General features: G+C 42.9%; 1 protein-coding gene across 1 annotated transcript in view; it reads left to right on the top strand.

The window, feature by feature from the left end:
* COL22A1 (collagen, type XXII, alpha 1) overlaps window positions 1-20083 on the top strand; it is a 204811-nt gene that overhangs the window by 33123 nt on the left and 151605 nt on the right. The window contains exon 4 of the mRNA XM_014965264.1: window positions 18357-18431. Within this exon, the coding sequence (XP_014820750.1) occupies window positions 18357-18431 (75 nt within the window). The remainder of the gene's footprint in view (window positions 1-18356; window positions 18432-20083) is intronic.

The following is a 20083-nucleotide window of genomic DNA, read 5'->3' as shown; positions in this document are numbered from 1 at the left end:
GTTGGTCATAGTTTTCTACAGCTGTAAAATCTGCAAATTTGGCAGAGAGAGCTGAAAAAACTCTTTGTTGAGAGATCACCAGTGTATTTGCCTTTTGCTTTCTCCCAGGAGAAGAGCCACCAGAGCATCTCTTCTTTTAGCTTCTGAGCTTTCAGGCCATGGTGGGAGGGACATTTAAATATATAAGTGTCTGTATGTATAGGGTTGTTTACAGCATCTTGGCCCTGGCATGGGTGGAAGGTGGGAAAAAGTTAAAAATGGAAAATGCGTCCTTTGATTAGAAAGCAAACTGTGCTCTAATGGAGATGATTAGAGACAAATTGAAGACTTTGTTTGTCCATAAGGCAATAGAGTGGTTTTCTTGTCTGGTGGCCTGGAAGGCTGCCAAGATGTTTCTCAGTAACTAATCCTGAGCCACTTACGGGCAAAGAAAACAATGCCACATATCTAACACTTAACAGGGAAAGAGGGCGTACGCTCACGCTGGTGATTGTTCAGAGAGTAAGCTCTCACTTTCCTGCCAGGAGCTCTGGGTCCTTATCACTCCCCCTGACTTCTCTGCTTCCCAGGGAGGTAGCTGTGGAACAATTGGAGAGGAACTGGCCTTGAGACTGATCATGATAGAGACAGGCAGTCTGCTCTGAAGCTACTGGTGTGATGGTTAGGGTGGAAAAGGTCCAGTATGGATCAGGTCTAACTTTGAAAGGACTCAGTCCTGCATTGTCTTACTTCTTATATGAAAACTCCCTCTTTCTGTAACACCATAACATCATATGAAGACGCGTCCTGCCCAAAGTAGTGCCCCTGTGTAGGCCTTTGTAGGATGGAGTCATTGTCATCTGGAAGGCATTCTGCCTGTGTCTCCTCTTGTCTGCCAGGGTGGCTACCACTGGTAGCTTAAGGCAACGTCCTGATGAAGCTTAAGCTACCAGTAGTAGGTACCACTGGTACATAAGGACTTAACATGTACTTGTCTCCTTTGTGCTCCATGGTGATCAGTGCTGGAGTAACTCAACCACATCGCTTCTGGTGCTAGGCAGCTCAGAGTGAGCTCTGGGATTGAGGCAACCAGTTTAAATAAGGCATCCTTCTCTGTGGATGACCATGCTGAGGAGTATTTGTGGAGAGCCTGACTTTACAAGTGCACGCTGAGTGGAACAAGGAGAAATGCAACCCAGAGGGATGTGCTGTGTTAACTTGGAAGTTGTACTACTGCCAGTACAAGGCCTGGACCCTGGTAATGTCCCATCATGTCCCACCATAGCCCTTAGGACACCTGGTGGGATGGGTTCATTCTGTGCTAATGAACTCTTTCTCAACAATGCCCAGCCACGGTTCAGGGAATAGCACAGGCAGCGGGAATGTGGTATCTTGATTTTGGGTGGATGAGAGTGGGAAAAATAGTCTGTCTCTGCCTTCTTGCCCTCCTGACCAAAGAACAAGTTTGGTTTGTATAGAAATATAGAGATGTTGAGCACTGTCATGCAGATGAGATGTTTGAATATGGAAGCATGGGGCCATACTACACTGCTTTGGGGTGTGGGTGGGAGTTCCCTCAGCTAGTCCTGAATGCTGTCATCATCATAGTTCCTTTAGTGCCACAGCTCTCAGGTATGTAAGTAGTCCTTATGCACGTCACGTCCTGGTGAGGGGTCTGGAGAAAAAGTCTTATGAGAAGAGGCTGAGGGAGGTGGAGTTGTTCAGTCTGGAGAAAAGGAGGCTGAGAGGAGACCTTATCACTCTCTACAGATACCTGAAAGGAGGCTGTAGAGAGCTTGGGGTCAGTCTCTTCTCTGAAGTCACAGGCAATAGGACAAGAGGAAATGGCTTCACGTTGTGCCAGGTTTTATTTGGATATTAGGAAAAACTTTTACACTGACAGGGTTATTAAGCATTGGAACAGGCTGCCCAGGGAAGTGGTTGAGGCACCATCTCTGCAGGTATTTAAAAGACAAGTAGATGTAGCGCTTAGAGACATGGTTTCTATCAGTGTTAGGTTGATGGTTGGACTAGATGATCTGAAAGGTCCCTTCCAACCTAGATGATTCTATGATTCTGTGATTCTATGGTGTCTACCTCTTCATGGATTTGGGTTTTTTCACAACTGTGAAGTCTAATCTGAGATGTTACTGGGATTAGGACCTTAATGAAATACAGAAGCTCTGGAACCTTATGGCCAAATACAAGAATATGGTGTATTAAATATAAGGTTTTCTCACTGTTTACCAAGCCACGGCTGTCTTTGACCTCTCCACATGGGGAACTTGAAGCGTGCTGCCTTTCCTGCCTCCGTCCTTTGCTGCCCAATAACTCTGTGTGAGCCTTAGCTAGGTTAATTTCTGTTCACCTGCATGTCTCCACATCCTCAGATTGAATTTTGGGGGGGTAGGAGCTGTGACAGGACACATCACTGTTTCATAGCAGGCCTTGTTTGTTAGGGATAGAGCTTAGTTTGTGGTGTCCTATGTTGCGCTTTTAGCTTTGTTTCTCTGCTGTCAGCAACAGCAGCAGATGGGTGTTCGCAAAACAAAACACCCAGCTACATTCTGCACTCATTTACATTGATCTAAATCCAGATTAATTTCACTTTAATGAATGAGTAACTAAGCAAGAGAGTTGGCCTATCACCACACTTAGCACTAATTAGTAATTTTCTTACCAGTGCCTGCAGAAAAGCTGATCTGTTTTGTATTCCGAGCTGAAAAACACCCTCTGCTTTTGCAGTAATTTTCATCACCAGCATGTATGTCATTCCTCTGGGCTTCCACAGCTGCTGAGAAAATCCTGTTGCAGGACAAAATAATTTAGCCAAGCTGCTGATGCTCAGCAAGTGTGGGGCACGGAAAGCTAGACATGCTCTCTGCCATGGGGACTTCCCTGGAATTCATGCTCGTAGCTGTTTTTTTTTTTGTGATAGCTGCTTTCCATGCAAATAGACCAGCTTTTGTGAAATACCAAGGCGGACCTGTGTGAGTGGCAGCTGTGCTCTGCGTTAAGGAGTAGCTTTGCCTTTGTTGGAGGGGTTGGTACTCGCTCTGGGTTATTCAGAGCCTCAATTAAAAGAGGCGAGCTGTGGTTATTAGTTGTGCTCACTGGGGCAGAGCACAATGAGGTTGGCTCGGCGTGCGAGGGAACCCCCTGGATAGTTCAGACAGCTCAGGCCTCCCAAAGACCCGGGGATGGGAAGAGGACAAAGCTCCGGGTGCTGGTGCCAGGCAGGGACACTTGGGCTAAACATGTCAGTCCTGCTCTCCGGAGGGGATGTGGGGCGATGCGTGGGAATGGTGCTGGTGCCAACAAATCCTGGCAGTGGGGCCTTTGTTCACCGCTGGTTATTTGCTGAGCTGATGGATCCCCTTTCCATTGCCCTGAAGTAGAAGGTGGCAAAGGGCCAATTGGTCCACACTGGGACGTGTGGGGTATGTTTCAGAGTTATTAAAAGGGTTTGGTTTTTTTTTTAAGAAATGGATTAATTTCTTTAGCTTTCTTTTCCATCCTCTGCATTTCCCTCTCATGTGTATTCTCCATTCTGCATTTCCCTCTCATGTGTATTCTCCATAATTTTTATAGTGAACCTATACTTTTTGCCACTTTGTGCTTTTGGCCACTCTAGCTAATGGTAATTATACAGAATAGTTATAGTCTTATCCAAAAAGTGCTAATGAAAAGCATTAATGTGTCTAGCTATAATCCTTTAGCCATCTTCACCACCGTCTCTTCCTTCATGTACAGAGTCTCAGCCCAGTATGTGCCATGATACACTTCTGCAAGCTCAAACTCCTTCTCCTGAGATCCTTGTCCAGAAACAATTTCTTCTTCAGGTCAGCACATAAAAATATCCACCCCCCAAGACTGTACCTCTGCAAGCTGGGTCAGGTAAACACACACAAGCCTTCACCACATTGAGTTAAGGCTCAAGTCTCTCTTTAAGAGGGGAGGAATCCACCCTGCAGATGGCAGCTGGTAACCTCCTCAGGCGTTGCAGTCCCTACGGAAGCATCAGCTCCTCTTTTAGTTCTTTCTCTACATCAGTAGTGCATAACTGCAAGTGAAACCTCACTGAATAGGCAACTTCCCTAGTAAGTAAAGCTGTGATACTATTTTCCCATAGCCCTCGAGGGACAGATGCTGCAATCCAGGCTAAATAACAGCTCTGCATTGATCAGTAGATGTATAGCTGCCTCACTCCTCTATAGCGTGCACCCACACACCTTTCCCATTCCGTCTGGATCTTACAGACAACTGGGAATGATCCTCAGGAGCTTTCTGCAGTGGTGATTTTCTGTAATGGTCCCTGATAAAAACCAAAGCTGATTGCCCTGTCCTTGGCCAGGTGTTTGTGAGCCCTTGCAGCTGTGCCTTCTTTGTCTTCATGTAGCACAATTTGTTTCCAAACACATGAATAAGAAAGCACAGGTGTATTGCACAGTGTGGCAGTGCTGTATTATTGATAAATGGGAGGTTTGCTCGCACAAAGAGGCTCTTAGTGGGGAATGAAGACCTCAGTACCCACAAGCAGCAGGGCTGCAGCTGCTGATTGATACTCACTTGCCTTGTGTCTCTCAAATTGTTGCCTTTTTATACTCTGAGTTGATTTTCTCCCTCTCCCCTTCTTGCCGAGTTGTCTTGTCTGAAGCATCATTTCAGACCTCTTTTTTTTTTCTCCTTAAAAATGAGCAGTTGTTGTATTTGAGCAGGGAAAACTCTGTAGGGGAGGAAAGGAAGAGGACGAATGCATTTGAGCTATGAGCACCTGGCTCGAGGAACAGGGCTCAGGTTGTGCTTACTTTGATTTATAGCCCCCAAACAGTCGCTTTCCAGGCTCCAGTTGTAACATCCTTCGTCTAGCGGAGAGAGGAGGGGGCAGGCACCCTCAAAAGCACTTCCCACTTAGTTGCTTTTCTTTTGGCTCCTTTTTGGCTCTTGAGGAGAGATACCTGTGAGTGGCCATGGGAGTGAAGTGCCCAGATCTCACGCAGACCTCCTTAGAAAGTGTGGGTCCGGTGGCATGTATGGAAACTGGCAGGTGGATAAGGCTGTTTGGAAAAATTAATATTGGACTGGAGTTATCTTTCAAAACACAAGTCAGAAATTAACCCAATGCTTTCAGCCTGGCTTTTTTTTTTTTTTTAAAGTGTGTTTGAGAGCTGTAAAACCCATATAGTTCCTAAAAGGTCTTTAAATCTGTAAAGGTGCCGAACATCGATGTCAGTGACCCTTTTTAACTCTTAGCATATAAGGAAGCAGGCATTGAGTTGATTCTGCCATCCTTTTGTCATTTTGAATAATGTCTTTTTCCATCTGGACTCTGTAGCATACTGGAAGGCAGAACCAGAGAGCTTTCTGAGCTCTGAAAGCCAGCAGCTTGTGGTGGTACCTGGTCTGGGACAAGCCCTTGTTCTCACATGATAAATCACTTCATCCCTATGCTGTTTCCATTGGTGTCACCAAGGTTTATCGTTGTGAAGACTGTCAGAGGTATGGTTTGCTCTTGAAGGATCTCTTCTGAATCAGCAAAGAAGTGTCACACTGGTTTCTCTACTTAGGGATGGGGACTTGCAGTTGCCCGTGGCTACCTTCTGCCTCCGTGGACGGTTCAGTGTCTTGCCCATGAAAGGTCAAATTCAGGTGGTGGAAGGTTGTGGACTGCAACCAGGCAAACTGCTGAGTTTGCTGAGGTGTATCCAGACCCTTCTGCCAGGATATTAATTAATCCTGGCTGCTTCTAAGAGGAAACTGAAGTCACTTATTTATCTTAAACCTCCCTTTATTTTCCAAAGGTGATGATACAGTTCTTTACAAAACAAAACTGAACTCTCAGACTCTTACCCAGAGTCAAGCCTTGTGTTTATACGGAAATTTCCTTGCTTTGCTCTTGTGATATAATTATACTGCTGCTGGTTAGAGTCCCAAAGCCACTTTTACAGTAGCCCCCAAAAATACCCAAGTGGAAGACGATACTGTTCAATTTGCAGTTGTATAATTACACTGTAAGAGTAATGCCAGTCAGAGTCCCTCTTAAACATGTCCTTGAGCTATATTTCTCTCTTGAAAGTTATTTGAGAACAACTAGAGCATATTTATTGATCAGCTGAAAAGGCAACAGCTTTGAACCAAGTTGCTTCTAATTAATTCACTCTTGGAACTACCGTGAAGTAACAGAATGCCCTGCCTGGATTTCTTGTTATTATTCTGGACAAATCATTATTTTTATAGCAATTTAACAAATAAAATAATGTTTTCAGTCTTCTCAGTTTCTTTTTTAAATCAATTAGAAACCCTGACTTGGCATCTCACCCTTTTGACAGTGATTGGATTAGGGCACCCTACGCTCTTGTCTCTGTGTTGTGGCACATGGGAGGATAATGGGCAGCCTGGCTTGTACCTCCAGCCAGCAGTGGGAACTGGTGGCCTCGGCAGATCTGTAGCTGTACCGCTCCGTTGGGCTCATTTGGGGAGTGTGCGTTTCATGAATGCCGAGCGCAAGTGAGATTGATGGGGTTTTATAGCAGAAATATTGTAATGTTCCTATTCAGTGAGAGCCAACCTACCGAAGCTTCGCACGGAGTTTATTTTTAATCTCAGTTGTTTCAATTATAGGACTAACACAGAATTGCTACTTTGAAAACCAAATGAAACAAAAACACCTTCTCTCTTGTGTCAATAGGGTTTTACAACATTTGAGTCCATCCTAAAACCAGCTATTGCTATACAAGATTTAGCATTTTTTTTTTTTGCTACCGTTGCTACCACCTCCCTCTTGTGAAATTTCCTGCTGGCAAAATTTTGCTTCTGTATTACTTGTTTAATAGCACAGGAAAAAAAAATAAGAGAGATCCACTGCTGTTAGTGGAGATGCTCTCCTCCTATTTCTACAATCAGCACTTGCATGTGTAGTATTGATCCTTATATGTTATTAAAGGAATATAAAGCACAAATGTTTCAGCTCAGCTCTCCTCAAGGATCATAGAAGTCTCATTTATTCATTACATTGATGGATATTGGAATTGATCCATATCCAATGGTGCAAAATCCAGGAAGAGAAAAGTATTATTTTATACAACTTCATGAGTGAGAAGTGGAGGGAGAAGAATGGAATTAGAGAGTTGATCAGCAGATCAGACAGTCTCCCTGCAGTGCTTTCTGTTGCCATTCACAGACTCTTTACCCTCATCTACTTCCCTAGAGAGGCACTATGTGCTGATCTCTTCTTTCTGCACTTTTGGGATCCTTGCTGTGGTAGGTGGTGCAGCTTTGCCTCCCTTGAGTTAGTTGTTGAGTAGTACCTTCAATCCTTGTTCTTTGTCTGGGACCCAAGAGCAAGCAGGAAACTTTCTCAGCTGTGGAGAACCTTGATCTCTCCATCCTAAGAAGTACAGGCAGCAAATGCATCTAAAATTGTCCAAAGGAGCCCAGTAGCTGGCTCAGGAGTGACATGGTCCATCTGTGCCCATAGAGCAGCCACTGGGACTTGTCACTGTGGGTGCTGGCCCCTGGAGAATGTGCTCCAACTTAGCTCCATACTGTCATCCCATTGAATACTTTATGGATCATCAGCATGAAGACATTTCCATGGCAATTTATCTGCTCAGGCAAAGGTTGGCCGCTCAGGAGAAACCCTGGGATTCGTTGGGATCAAGCACATTTTGCATGGTGGAGCTTCACCTCTTCCCCAAGATGGGAGAACCAGAGAGAAAGGGGGTGGGCTGGTGCCCCAGAGTGTAGCAATCAGCTCGCAGCCTGGGTGGAAAGCGCTGCAGCTGCTAATTGCTTTCCTCAAAACCTTGTGCTGTTTGCCGACAAGCTCCTTGGCACACAGTCTGTGTATTTGTTTAGGGGCAGACAGAAGCAAATTAGCTTAGAAGTGCTGAGGCCTGATGCTATATTCATAGTTCCCATAGTGCCATTTATTCCCTGTGGGAGCATGTGCAAATTAATTCTGTATGCTGCTCACTTAAATGGTGCTAATTACATCAGTCCTCTTGACAATATACGTCTGCTGTCAGCCGTCCAACGAGTTTCTTGCATTTGTGTGGGTGCACCAGTGAATCCTGCAGTGTAGGTATCTCTTGGAAAGATGGGTCCTCACCAAGATTCAGGAGCTTCTCTAGGAAAATTTAAAGGACATCTGAAGATGGGCTAAGGGTTAGAGTGTGGGGCCAACCTGGAGATAGGGCTGTTGGGCTGTTTGGCGTTCCCTGTGTTGGTGGGGTTGCGTGGTTGCCACTTCATGTGTGTTGTTGAGGTGTGAACACCTGTAGTTCTATGGTCCTTTATGGAATCAAGATTCAGAGCATGAGACAGACAGAAATGAGAAATAAAAAAAAGGCAGTGGATGGTGACAAAAGGAGAAGAAAGAGAAGCTAGGTGGTGTCATAAATGCATAGCACAGCCTACCATGTTGTGGGGGAAACAATATATTTCACATTTAGATGAACAGCTCTGGTGTGAAGCAGGACAGGAAGAAAAGCGTAGGAAAAGATTCTAACAATTTTTAAATTTTTTCACCTTCAAAACGACTCCAAGTATCTTACAAGTGCCAGAACTCCCTGCATTTCCCCTGTCCCTACTTAAATAGAATACAACGTTTCTTGGCTGTGCGCTCAGCCCCTTTCCCACTTTCTTGTTTGAACTGAATGTGTTTAAAATTGGTGACCTGTGACCATAAAATGAATTTAGCATTTTTGCCCAAGAGGCTCCTTTTGATCTTTATTACAGAGCTCTTAGGAAAGGATGATATTTAGGGGCTGTATCTAAACTAGTAACCGTAAATGTAGCCAGCAGCATTCCTGGGCGATGTAACGCACTCATCTGCACCGGTGTCTTGACCGTTTTTGGCCCAGGCAAGCTAACACTCTGTCAGAACATTTCTAGGGCCCAGATGGGTACTTACAACGTGCCAGGGAGTGTTCATGGTCAGCAGCCGCCTTGTTTTGGAGTCTAAGACCATTTGCCAGCATAAAAGTGGCCTCGAACATGCCCTGGCCTCGGTGCCCAGGAATGCACCCAACCATGCTTGTTTTAATTGGGTAGATGTAACTGTGGTGCCTTTGATAGATGTCTAACTTGGGAGCCATGTGTCCTCAGGTTCCCCCTGTAACCAACAGGAAGAAAGTAGCTTTTTCAGGGGCAAATCAGGGCACCTAAATTGGGTTTCTGCTCTGAACTGCCCTCTGAAGGAGCCTTGCTCCTGTAGAAGGAACCAAACAAGGACACCCTCCTGCCTGAGACCTTAAATGTGTGAATGCTTTCTGGGGTATAATACCTAGTAGTAGTTTTGTGTGGAATATAGAATCTACTGAACAGTGCTGGGCACAGAATGTGAGGTTTGAATAACCAAAGAACCACATTATCTGGTTGTTGGGCTGATAAAAGTGTAGGGAACCCTGTAAATGCAGATATCTCCACTCCCACAGCATCACCTGGGACCTACTCAGCAGCCAGGGGAGTCTGGAGAGCAGGTCAACTGGGTCTTGGTGCATTTTTAGACTAATGTTTTGGTGGAAAATGTGACAGCCATGGGATATTATGAGGAGTAGGGCGGGCTGTCACTGCGTTTGCTCAGTCTATAGGCTGAGTTGTGGGGAGGGTTTGTTATTCCCTTTCTGTTTCATTGTGAGCATTTATGAGGCCCATCATTTTGATGACAGTGTGCAAATGTGGAAACCTCATCCCGAATCAATGTAGGCATTATTTGAAGGGGAAAAGGCAGAATCCACCTTGTCTGTAGCAACTGTGAATGGGTGATATTTGTGGCACTGATGGACTCAAAACTTTACAATGTGAAGATACGGTGTGATTTCAGAAAGGAACTGAGAATTGCATAAGGCATTAAACTGCAATGTGGAATCATATAATTGCTGTGATGCTCTGTTTTACCTCCACCTTGCTACAAATTATAATGTTAGTATAGAAGCAGTTGCAGTATCATTACACTGTCAGTGCCGCCACTGTAGTTGAAAAATATGCCAGTTTTTTCCCCTATGAATTTGTTTCCAAAGGTGGGTGGCACTTTAAGGATCGGTTCATTTGCTGGGAAAGAATATCTGACAAGGAACACTTGCAAAAAATGTTTAGTGAATATGGGCAGAGCATGGGGGTATACTTCTAAAAGAAGAATTTTTAAAAGAGCGGGGGGGAAAAAGGCCCTTAAATGTTGAGGCTTCATAATAGTCCATGTACAATGTTTTATAAAAAAAAGAAAAAGAGAGAAAGCACTATATATAGAAGCTACGTTCGTCATCAACTGACTGCAGGGAGTTCAGTGTGCTAGAGAACTGCTGCACAGCAAACTAAGTAATTGAAGAGCAGAGATAATAGGGTCTGGGAAAGCTCCTCTGAGAAACTACTTTCATGACTACTTCTTAACTTTAAGAAAAACTTTCTCACCAGGCCATTCCCCTTTAAGTCTAGGCTTCAATGGGGAATTTTGTTTCAAGATAGAAAAAATTTGCCATTTTAACTACAGGAAATATCAAGCTTGCTCTATGCAGGTGCCCCTCTACCTCTTCACCCCCAAATATCTCTTTCTTGCTAGTTTATTATTGTTTAGCTCTGAAAAACACACAAGATTCAGACCTTATCTTTGGACAGTGGCTGAAGAACAGTTATTCCTTGCAACTATTTTTTGTTCTGGTCTTAAGCTTTGGGAGACAGCTTTTAATGGGGTCTGCATTTGCCAGATTATTTCTTTGCCTGTGGACAGAATTTATGGTGGGCTACAGATTGCAGTCAGAGACTGAGGCCACTCAAATGTTTGGGTTGGGAATATTATGCTTTTAAAAAAAGAAATGGAGACTTTCTGTTGCAGGAATGGAATAATGATGGAGATGCAGAGAGTAAATGAACCTCTGGCTATGCACTGGGTGCTGCTGAGATTCTGGAATCCTAAAATTCTCAGTTTGGGGAAAAAAAAAAAAGCTGCATGGTGGTAATAAACAATGTTTGCTTTAACCTTCTTGTGTTTCTATTCTCACCTCTCTACTTTATTCTTGTGTAACTTGACAGCTACACGTGTTCAGCATTCATTATACACAAGTCCCTGGAGGAGCCCTTGGCAGCTGAGGGCTTACTTATTCTTGAAAGAATAAAAATGAAAATGAAGAAACTGTTTGAGCAGAGTCCTAAGGACAAAAGGATGGAGTGATGGCACCTGGGGTTTGTGTTTAGCACTTTAAAGGGAAGGTTTCTCAATAGAAAGCCATAAGGAGCATGAGGATTGCACCAGTCCTGGCCAGGGATCACTGTAACAGACACGGATGCTGTGACTTCAACCAAACTTTCCAAGTGAGGGAGTTGCCTTCCACAGGGTGTTTTAGGAAACAGCTACTCAGTTTGTACTCATGGAGAAGGCAGTTCTTCCAATGATTATTCTCTTCCTATGGCACAAATAGGAATGGAGATTAATAATCTTGTGGGGTGAGGGGGAAACACCACGGTCCATCAGTGTGAGCTCCTGCAGCACTGCGGGCCGTGCCATTCTCCCCGTGTTACCTGCCCCTTGGGTCTGGCTCCAAAGCAGACACATGCACAGGCTGGATCAGCAGAGGGAGAACCTCATGTCTGCCTCATATAAGCTAGTCCAGAGGTGAAATGAGGAAATGTCAGAAAGGAAAAAGTGCCTCGTGGTTTCAATCTGTCTCACTGCAGTTTCAATGGGGAGTTTGGCAGATTTAATAGCCCACTACAGTGAAAAACCATTTCTCCATTTGCATGTTTATAGACCCTAAATGAATATTGCTGTGTCAAACTGGTCCTTTTCCTCTTTCTCCCTCTTTCTTTCTCCCTCTTTCTTTCTCCCTCTTTCTTTCTCCCTCTTTCTTTCTCCCTCTTTCTTTCTCCCTCTTTCTTTCTCCCTCTTTCTTTCTCCCTCTTTCTTTCTCCCTCTTTCTTTCTCCCTCTTTCTTTCTCCCTCTTTCTTTCTCCCTCTTTCTTTCTCCCTCTTTCTTTCTCCCTCTTTCTTTCTCCCTCTTTCTTTCTCCCTCTTTCTTTCTCCCTCTTTCTTTCTCCCTCTTTCTTTCTCCCTCTTTCTTTCTCCCTCTTTCTTTCTCCCTCTTTCTTTCTCCCTCTTTCTTTCTCCCTCTTTCTTTCTCCCTCTTTCTTTCTCCCTCTTTCTTTCTCCCTCTTTCTTTCTCCCTCTTTCTTTCTCCCTCTTTCTTTCTCCCTCTTTCTTTCTCCCTCTTTCTTTCTCCCTCTTTCTTTCTCCCTCTTTCTTTCTCCCTCTTTCTTTCTCCCTCTTTCTTTCTCCCTCTTTCTTTCTCCCTCTTTCTTTCTCCCTCTTTCTTTCTCCCTCTTTCTTTCTCCCTCTGCTTTTCTCTTTCTTTTTGCTTGTCCCCCTTTTTTATTTTTTTTTCATATTTTCTATTCCTTTTCCTTGACTTTCCTTTGAAATGGCTTGGAGGCAAAGAGACTTGAACTAACAGATCATTCACAGTGTTCTGTTCCAAACTCACAGCCCTATTATTACAGTTTCACATCAATATGTTATTAATGCTAATTTAATGCTAGTGAAAGTTCCTGAGATGACATGCTCTGCTGACATGTCTCTTACAGTGCATATACTTTGTAAGACGTACTGTCTCTTTTAATTTTAAAATGCTTGACAGCTCAGGATTTTTTTCATAGGGAATAGTCTAAAGGATGATATGTAAAAGTGAGGCTTAAATCACTCATTATCATCAAACAGATCTTATTACGATTTGCTTAAAGAAAATGGTGTTATCTGCAGTTAGATCACTTTCAGAAAACTACATTGTGCTTCCTTGAACCAAGAAGCTCAGACACACCAAGTCAATGTATTCAGTGATAAGCAGGATTCAGAACAGGATTTCACAGTCACAAGAAGCAGGACAGAGAGCCCCATTTCCTTCAGATTCTTAAGCATTTTTATGATGGGAATTGCCTCACCTAACTTACCTGCTTTAAAGTAGAGTATCTATTGCCAAAGAGATACTCAAGCTCTGTCAATATTTAATGCAGAGAGACATCTTCAAAGAGTGGTGCATCCCACCCTAAAACTGGTGTCCAAGAGGGTGCTAAAATAGCTGAGATTAAGCAAAAGTTTCTCAGTGCCCAATGTATTGCATCAGTTCTTGGTGTGTTCCCTTTGAAACAATGCATTGCAAAGGTCACAATCTGACTGTGACTGCATCTCCTGGAAGTATATTCTTGCTGGAAAATACAAAGGCCTTTGGGGTAATTTTAAGCGTTTCTGCCTATGTTTCTTCTCTAAATTATCACTTCTCTAAATAACCAGGGGTTATTTATTTTTTGACTGTAGAAGAAATCTAGAGAGAGTAGTCTTTCTATGCAAAAGCGAAGCTCTGTAAATGCCAGTCTTAACTATCTTCTCTCGTCAAAAGCAATAATATTCTACCAGGAGCACAGTCACTATAAGATGTGGGAGCACCTTTTGAAAGCATTCAGGATACATTTTCCATAAGCAAATGTCCCCAGTGATTGGACATGATTTAATGTCTCCCTGAAAGATATATAATGTCCATTTCTCTTGGAGATTCAATGGTCACTATGACTACAATATTATTTCTAAATATTTTCTGTTGCTACTCATTTTTACTTAAGCAGTTCCTGCAGTAGACATCATATGCCCCTGTGTTCCAGATGAACTTGTAGGTTGGAGTGAGGGGGAGGACAAGGATCAGGGTGAAAAAACAGACACACTTGTCTCCTGTCAGTTCTGTGTGCCTTTGGTTATCTGTAAAGATCCACCCAGCAGCTGAACAGGTAGAAAACTGTTGTACTTGAGTCAGCACCAAAGCTTGTGTGAGTCTGAAATGGATTCTTTGTTTTCTCACTGATGTGGGATCTGCAAACAATTCTAAACAATCTGGAGATTGGTGAAAAAGGAGGCTAAAAGAATGAAATGGTTATTCTATGTTGAGCAAGTCATCTGCTGAGGCATCTGTCTTTAGAGGTTTCAGGTGACAGCCCTGGATGGACCTTCTGGTTGTAGAAAACAAGTAACTCTAGGAGAAATTCACCAGCCAGCCTAAAAAAAAACATACAGTCATCTTTGGCAAGCTTGGACTACAAAAGCATAACAATAGTAAAAGAGAAGAAAGATACCCGGGAAAATATACAGCTTCCTGGTACAACACTAATTGAAATGACTTTAAGGTGATGATAATGTATCGCTATTAAAAAATGAAAAATGATTCATATGTATAGCTATAGACCAGTTTGCGTGATCTCACCCACAAAAAAAATAATAATTGACGTCGAAGCCAGTGAATAAAGTATCACAGAACGTGAATTATTATGTATTCTTATTCAAGGATTATAATTTTATGAGAAAGAGGTCATCTCTAACAAAACTCATTTCTTTCTGTGGAGAGTCACAGTTTGGTTGATATGGTAACTACCTGGATAAAATACATTTGTTCTCAGGCATTGTTATTGCCTGTTGAATGACATTTGCATTAAAAAGTAACACTCTACAATGGATTAAGAGCTGACTGATATCATGTAGCAGATGTCAGTGGAAAGTCGTCATTTCTAGTGCAACTGTAAAAGAGATATATAGCACTTTGCCTGCTATTAAAAATTTTCATGAATCACATGGACATAAATGTAAAATCTTTGCTTATAAAGTTTGTGAATAGAGTGAAGGCCTGACAGAATATTACATAAAGTTGAGGACAAGGAAGTATTTTTAAACAATCTGTATTTAAAAGTAACTGCAAGCTCATGTAGATTTGAATAGAATGGCCAGAGAAGACCTAACAAGGACCACTGGCTGAAAGCTCAGATCAGTCAGTGGTATCTTCTCTTTCGCAAATCTGTAAATGTTTGCAAATTAGTAGAGATGTAGCTGTGGTGCAGATTTTATTATTCCTTCTGCTATTTGCAGTGGATGTTCATTGTTGCAAATCCTCCAAGCACTGTTGAGTGTTTGCTCAAAGTTTTGCCTGGCAGTAGCAGAAAGAATAGGCATAAACAATTCAATGTTTTTTCATCTATATCAGGGATGTCAAGGAAATGCTCCAAAGGAGAGGAATAGCTTTTGTGTCTTGCCTTTCCTACCAATGCACTCCTGGGTGTAGCAATGAGACCTGGTGGCTGGTTGGGACGGATTGATGTGCTGTTGGTCTGGCACATTGCTCCTTTGGACACAAGTAGCCTTGCTGCTAACTTGGATGCTAAAGCACTAACCCTCTTTTGTGCCTCTGTGAATTATTCTGTCACTGGAAAGTGAGCAATATAATCATTTTCTTTCCCTTGTGGACTGTTTATGCTTGTGCTTTAGATGCAGACAGGGAGGGAGAAGCCAAAAGGGGCACAGGACATTTGTAAAATGAAGGCCAAAGTGAGGCCACGGTTCTTTAAGAGGTAGTAAGAGATTTAAAGGTCAGAGCTGGAAGAAGAGAGTAATAACACTATTAACATTTCCATTGTGGCAAGTCGGTTCTGCACCAAGGCAAAGCCCATGAATTTGCTGTATTATCCTGGCTTCAAAAAAGGAGCTAAATGCAGGAATATTTCACTAGCTTATACTGCCCTGCTAGGAAGCCGTGGTTCTTTCTAATTGGACCTGGTGGAAGGTATGTGATGTCATTAAAGATTGGTGTGATAATTTATTTCTGTCATTACCTCCCTGTTGCACTAAAAGGCACCCTGCTGTGTCTGAGATGCTTTATTCTCCCCTGTGTATCTGTCAGGAGTCCTGGGCAGCAGAGGTGAATGACATTTTTGTGATTTTATTCATGCCTTCCATTTGTTTACTCTTTATTTGGGGAAATTTTGCTTCTTTTGATTTCTTACCTTCCTTATTTTACTGCATAGCCATACATCTTCCAGTTCTGGGATGGGCTCAGAAGTGCTGGTTACTGTGCTGACTCAGTGCCTGTAACCAAAAGAGCAATTGTTGTTGGCAAAGCCAAAATTTAAAGGCTCCGTGTAACATCTGCACAGGGGCTTCTATGTTTCTAAGCAAATCTTTTGTCGATAAAGCTTAGTTTTGAATGGGAACAGAGTTGGCCTAACTTTGACTCTTGCAAGTCTTAAAAGTTTTTCAACTTTTAGAGTTCTCCTAGCAGGGAAGAGGTTCCCTAATGTGTCGGGAAGCTGTGCAGATCTCAGCTGGAGGGGAACCTACCACATGGTTTTCACCTGTCTGACGTTAAGACATCAGCAGGTTTGAGTGAACTGTCTTGACTTTCAAACCAACAGGCATCAGGGAGCACAAGAGACCTCTGGCTAAAATTTACACACAGTAACCCTGTGCATCAATCAGTGTGGGTTCCTGGGGTGGTGGGGAAAAAAACATGACTCCTCTCCATTTTATCTATAGAACCAGCAGCCCTAAAGATGTTCCAAAGAAAATCTGAAATGCCCTGGATGTTACAAACCTGCATGAGCAACTGTTCCCACCTCCCCCAGTGCTGGGACAAAGGGGTGGTTGAAAGTGTTTGACTGCTTTTGGTTGCTGCGTTGGCTGTTTGGGCTCCTGGCAGTGGCTTTTACAGTCCCTTTTCTTTTTTCTACTGGGCTGTGAGTGCCCCATCTGCAGCTGATAGTCTGGACTGTAAATTCATTAGCACAATGAAGCAGGAAAAATATCTGGTTTCATTACTGGGCTTAACCAAACATTGTGGAGTATTGGATTTTTTATTGAGAGCCAGGAGGCAGGAGGAGAGATATGGGGCCTGCTAACAATGGTCTCCAAAAAGCCAGTTTTATCTCATGATTTTGGATGTAGCTTCACACACAGTTCAAGGTAGGCCTGCTGTAGAAAATCTTCAGAGATTGTGTCCCAGTGGTGAGGGCATTGGCTGGGCTTGTGTCACCTTCAACTCTTGGCTTCCCATCCCTCAGGGAGCATTTGGCCCTTGCTGCAATTTTACAAGCACAACAATTAGCGATACTGAAGGAAAAATGTACCGAACACCAAGGGGAGATGGTGCTGGTCTCTTCTCACAGGTAATTAATGACAGAACGAGGGGGAACGGCTTCAAGCTCCAACAGGGTAGGTTTAGACTGAATATTAGGAAGGAATTTTTCACAGAAAGAGTGGTCGGGCATTGGAACAGGCTGCCCAGGGAGGTGGTTGAGTCACCATCCCTGGATGTGTTTAAGGGACGTTTAGATGCGGTGCTGAGGGATATGGTGTAGGGGAGGACTTTGTAGAGTAGGGTAGATGGTTGGACTCGATGATCCCAAAGGTGTCTTCCAACCTAGATGATTCTATAATTCTTTGCTAAATACCATATGCAGCAGGATGAGGATTGCAGCTGCAGAGGATACATGTATTATCGTGTGTACAACTGGGCAAATGAAGGAATGGGACTTGGCTGTCCTCCCCTGGCTGTTCTTTAAATCAGAGAAAGGGCACAAAAGTGGTGTTGCGCAAGCGGTGAAAAGTCAGGGGTTCAGTTTCATATTTTCATTAAAGTGATTCCTTGAGCTACCCGTCCCCATTGCTTACAAGTGTGCAATTATCTATTGATCTGGGAAAACAAAGCATAAAGAAATGTTACCTCAAAGGTACGGCAGGAATGAGGTGGATCGGTAGAGAGTTCTCTGCAGAAAAACATCTACCTCTGATTGTGTTGACACTAATTGGGAGCATGGGAAATGGCTGACAAAGGCTGGATATTTTCATGACTTTTCTGAAACCTCTGCATAGAGGTGAATATTCTTCAAAGTTTTAGTCATAGTTAACACTGCTTCTGCTTGAACAAACTCAAGGAGCAGACGTGTGAATAGTCATGGTCCTGGAGGAGTGTTAACAGTAAGGGATAGGAGAGTGGGCTTTGCTCTTTGTCTCTGACACTGGCCTGTGATGGGACCTTGGTGGGACTAAAGTAATTTATCCTTCTGTGCTCTGGATTCCCTTTCCTGTCTTAGCACTAGAGGTATGAGGTTTTTCTGAGCAGTAACTGTCCTTTCTGGATTGTCTGGATAGCACCTCAATGTCAGCTGGGCCTCCAGAAATTTCCTTCAACAGATCTGGGAATGAAATTGTATTTTCAATTTTTTTACGTTTTTGTGACATTCATTCAGATTTTCAGATTAGGGAAAGAGAAAACCCCAGAGTATTGTCCCAGTTGAGGGAAAGGCTCTTACCATCTATTCTGGTTAGATTCTTGGCTGGTCAGTCACCAAAAAGTGGCTAAAAAACAAGTAGTAATATATTGAGTCTCTTGCCCAGCATGCGGTTAGGGGACAGGATAGAGGAAGGGTGTTTAGAGCACGCAGAGACAGAGAACAGAATTATTGCTGTGGGACCATGAACAAGTGCTGGACAAAACCCAGGAGATCAGCCTTTGTTAGTTCTACAGCTTTCAAAATTATGTCTTTACCTGTGATAATTTTGTATTGGTTCTTCTGCTTTTCAGATGTCCTGTGTCCAAATGTCCATGTGGAAGGAGATCGATTCAAACACACCAGTGGGGGGACTGATGAGATTCCAGGTAAAGAGAAACACATTTTTCTGTTGTACATCTGGGAATTGGCATAGTATAACTGTACTTTTCCGATGTTCTGATTCATTACTCCTTCCCCAGTTAGCATTTTCTTAATCCAACAGGTATTCAGTGGCGGAGAATTTCATTAGAGACTTCAGGGATGGAAAAGACTTATCTGCTGACAGTCGACAGCAAATTAATCATGGGCTTTCTTTTGATATAACAGCAAATTATAAAGCCAATGGAGCTTAGTGTAGTAGATAGAGGAATGCAATAAGTCTTGGAGATGACTTTTTTTTTTCTTTTACCACTCTACATTTGGTGAGTTTTAATGTCCATTTATTTGATCTGTGATTGTTGTGGGATGTCCGAGCACAATGGTAATTACCACTGAAGAAATGCTTATATATGTAAGGGGAAAAAAAAACTAAACAGGTAAGATAAAAAGTCCCAAGAAGAACAATCTTTTCTGAAATGCTGGTGGAAAATCAAAAAGAAAGCCAGTCTGGTGATATCTCTGCTTTTGTGTGAGTTCTGATATATCTTTCCAGCCAGCTGAAGGACTTAATCTGTCTGTCAGATATATGCGTGGGCTGCACCTCTTTTCTCCCCCCGCCAAGATTGTTTGAGCTGTTGGCAGAGAAAACCTGCCCATCAAGGATATACTGGGAATATCTGTGACTGACCCAAGAACATAAGTCACTGCAATGGGAGGCCGGAGGCTCTTCTGAAACTTGATTATGAGTAGAAATGGTCAAGGTTTGACAGCTCTGCTACTCGCTCAGAGTTTTTTCATTGGGGGATTTTCACTGCCTGCACAAAACATCAGTTCCAACTCTGCTGTCTGTAGGCAGCTTATTTTGGCTGCAATCTGATCACATCTGAGCCTGTGATAATGCTAGGTGGTAACATCTTTTCTGGTCATTAGACCCAAACTCATAAACCCCAACTACCCATTTTCAACTGCTGTCTATTGCTAAGTCTTGCATTAACCTGTTCTGACAGTCCTGTCCCTGGGCTGCTCAAACAGTAGAGCTTTTCATCAAATAGCCTTACTGATTCTGAATTAACATATCTGTGGTGGGAGCTGCTGCTTAGAATGTGTAGGAGGATTCTACCCCTCCTCAGATGATCATCTTCTATATGATCCTTTCCAGAAGAATGAGTTGCAAACGGCTGCCTATGTCTAGTTCATGTTAATCCGAATTTTAATTCAAGTGCTAATTAATAGACTCTATGCTTTTATCTGACTTCAAATATATATCTTCTGTTGAGCAGTGTGAAGGGAAAGAATACCACTTCGGGTCTGGTGCAGAAGTTTTGAGTAGAGTGAGATGTAAATGCATAAATGCCTGTATATTTATGTATGTATGTACATATGCTTTTATGTAAAGTTTTTGACTTATTTTTCTTTTTATCTTCAAATTCCACTTTGCTCCCCCGAGAGTAAGTCAATATTGATCGTTTTATCTTAAAAGATGACTTTGCTGTCTTAGCTCTGTAAACTAGTTCAGGATGGAAGGGTCCCATGGAAATCATCTGGTCGAACTCAAAGCAGGGCCTACTTTAAAGTTAGGTCCACTTTCATGTTAGAACAGGTTGTTCAGGGACTTGTACAGTTGAGTTTTGAGTATTTCCAGAGATGGACATTCCATAGG

Source organism: Calidris pugnax, unplaced genomic scaffold (assembly GCF_001431845.1).
Source record: "Calidris pugnax isolate Ruff unplaced genomic scaffold, ASM143184v1 scaffold41, whole genome shotgun sequence".
Classification (NCBI taxonomy): domain Eukaryota; kingdom Metazoa; phylum Chordata; class Aves; order Charadriiformes; family Scolopacidae; genus Calidris; species Calidris pugnax.
This window is presented reverse-complemented; position numbering and strand designations above follow the sequence as displayed.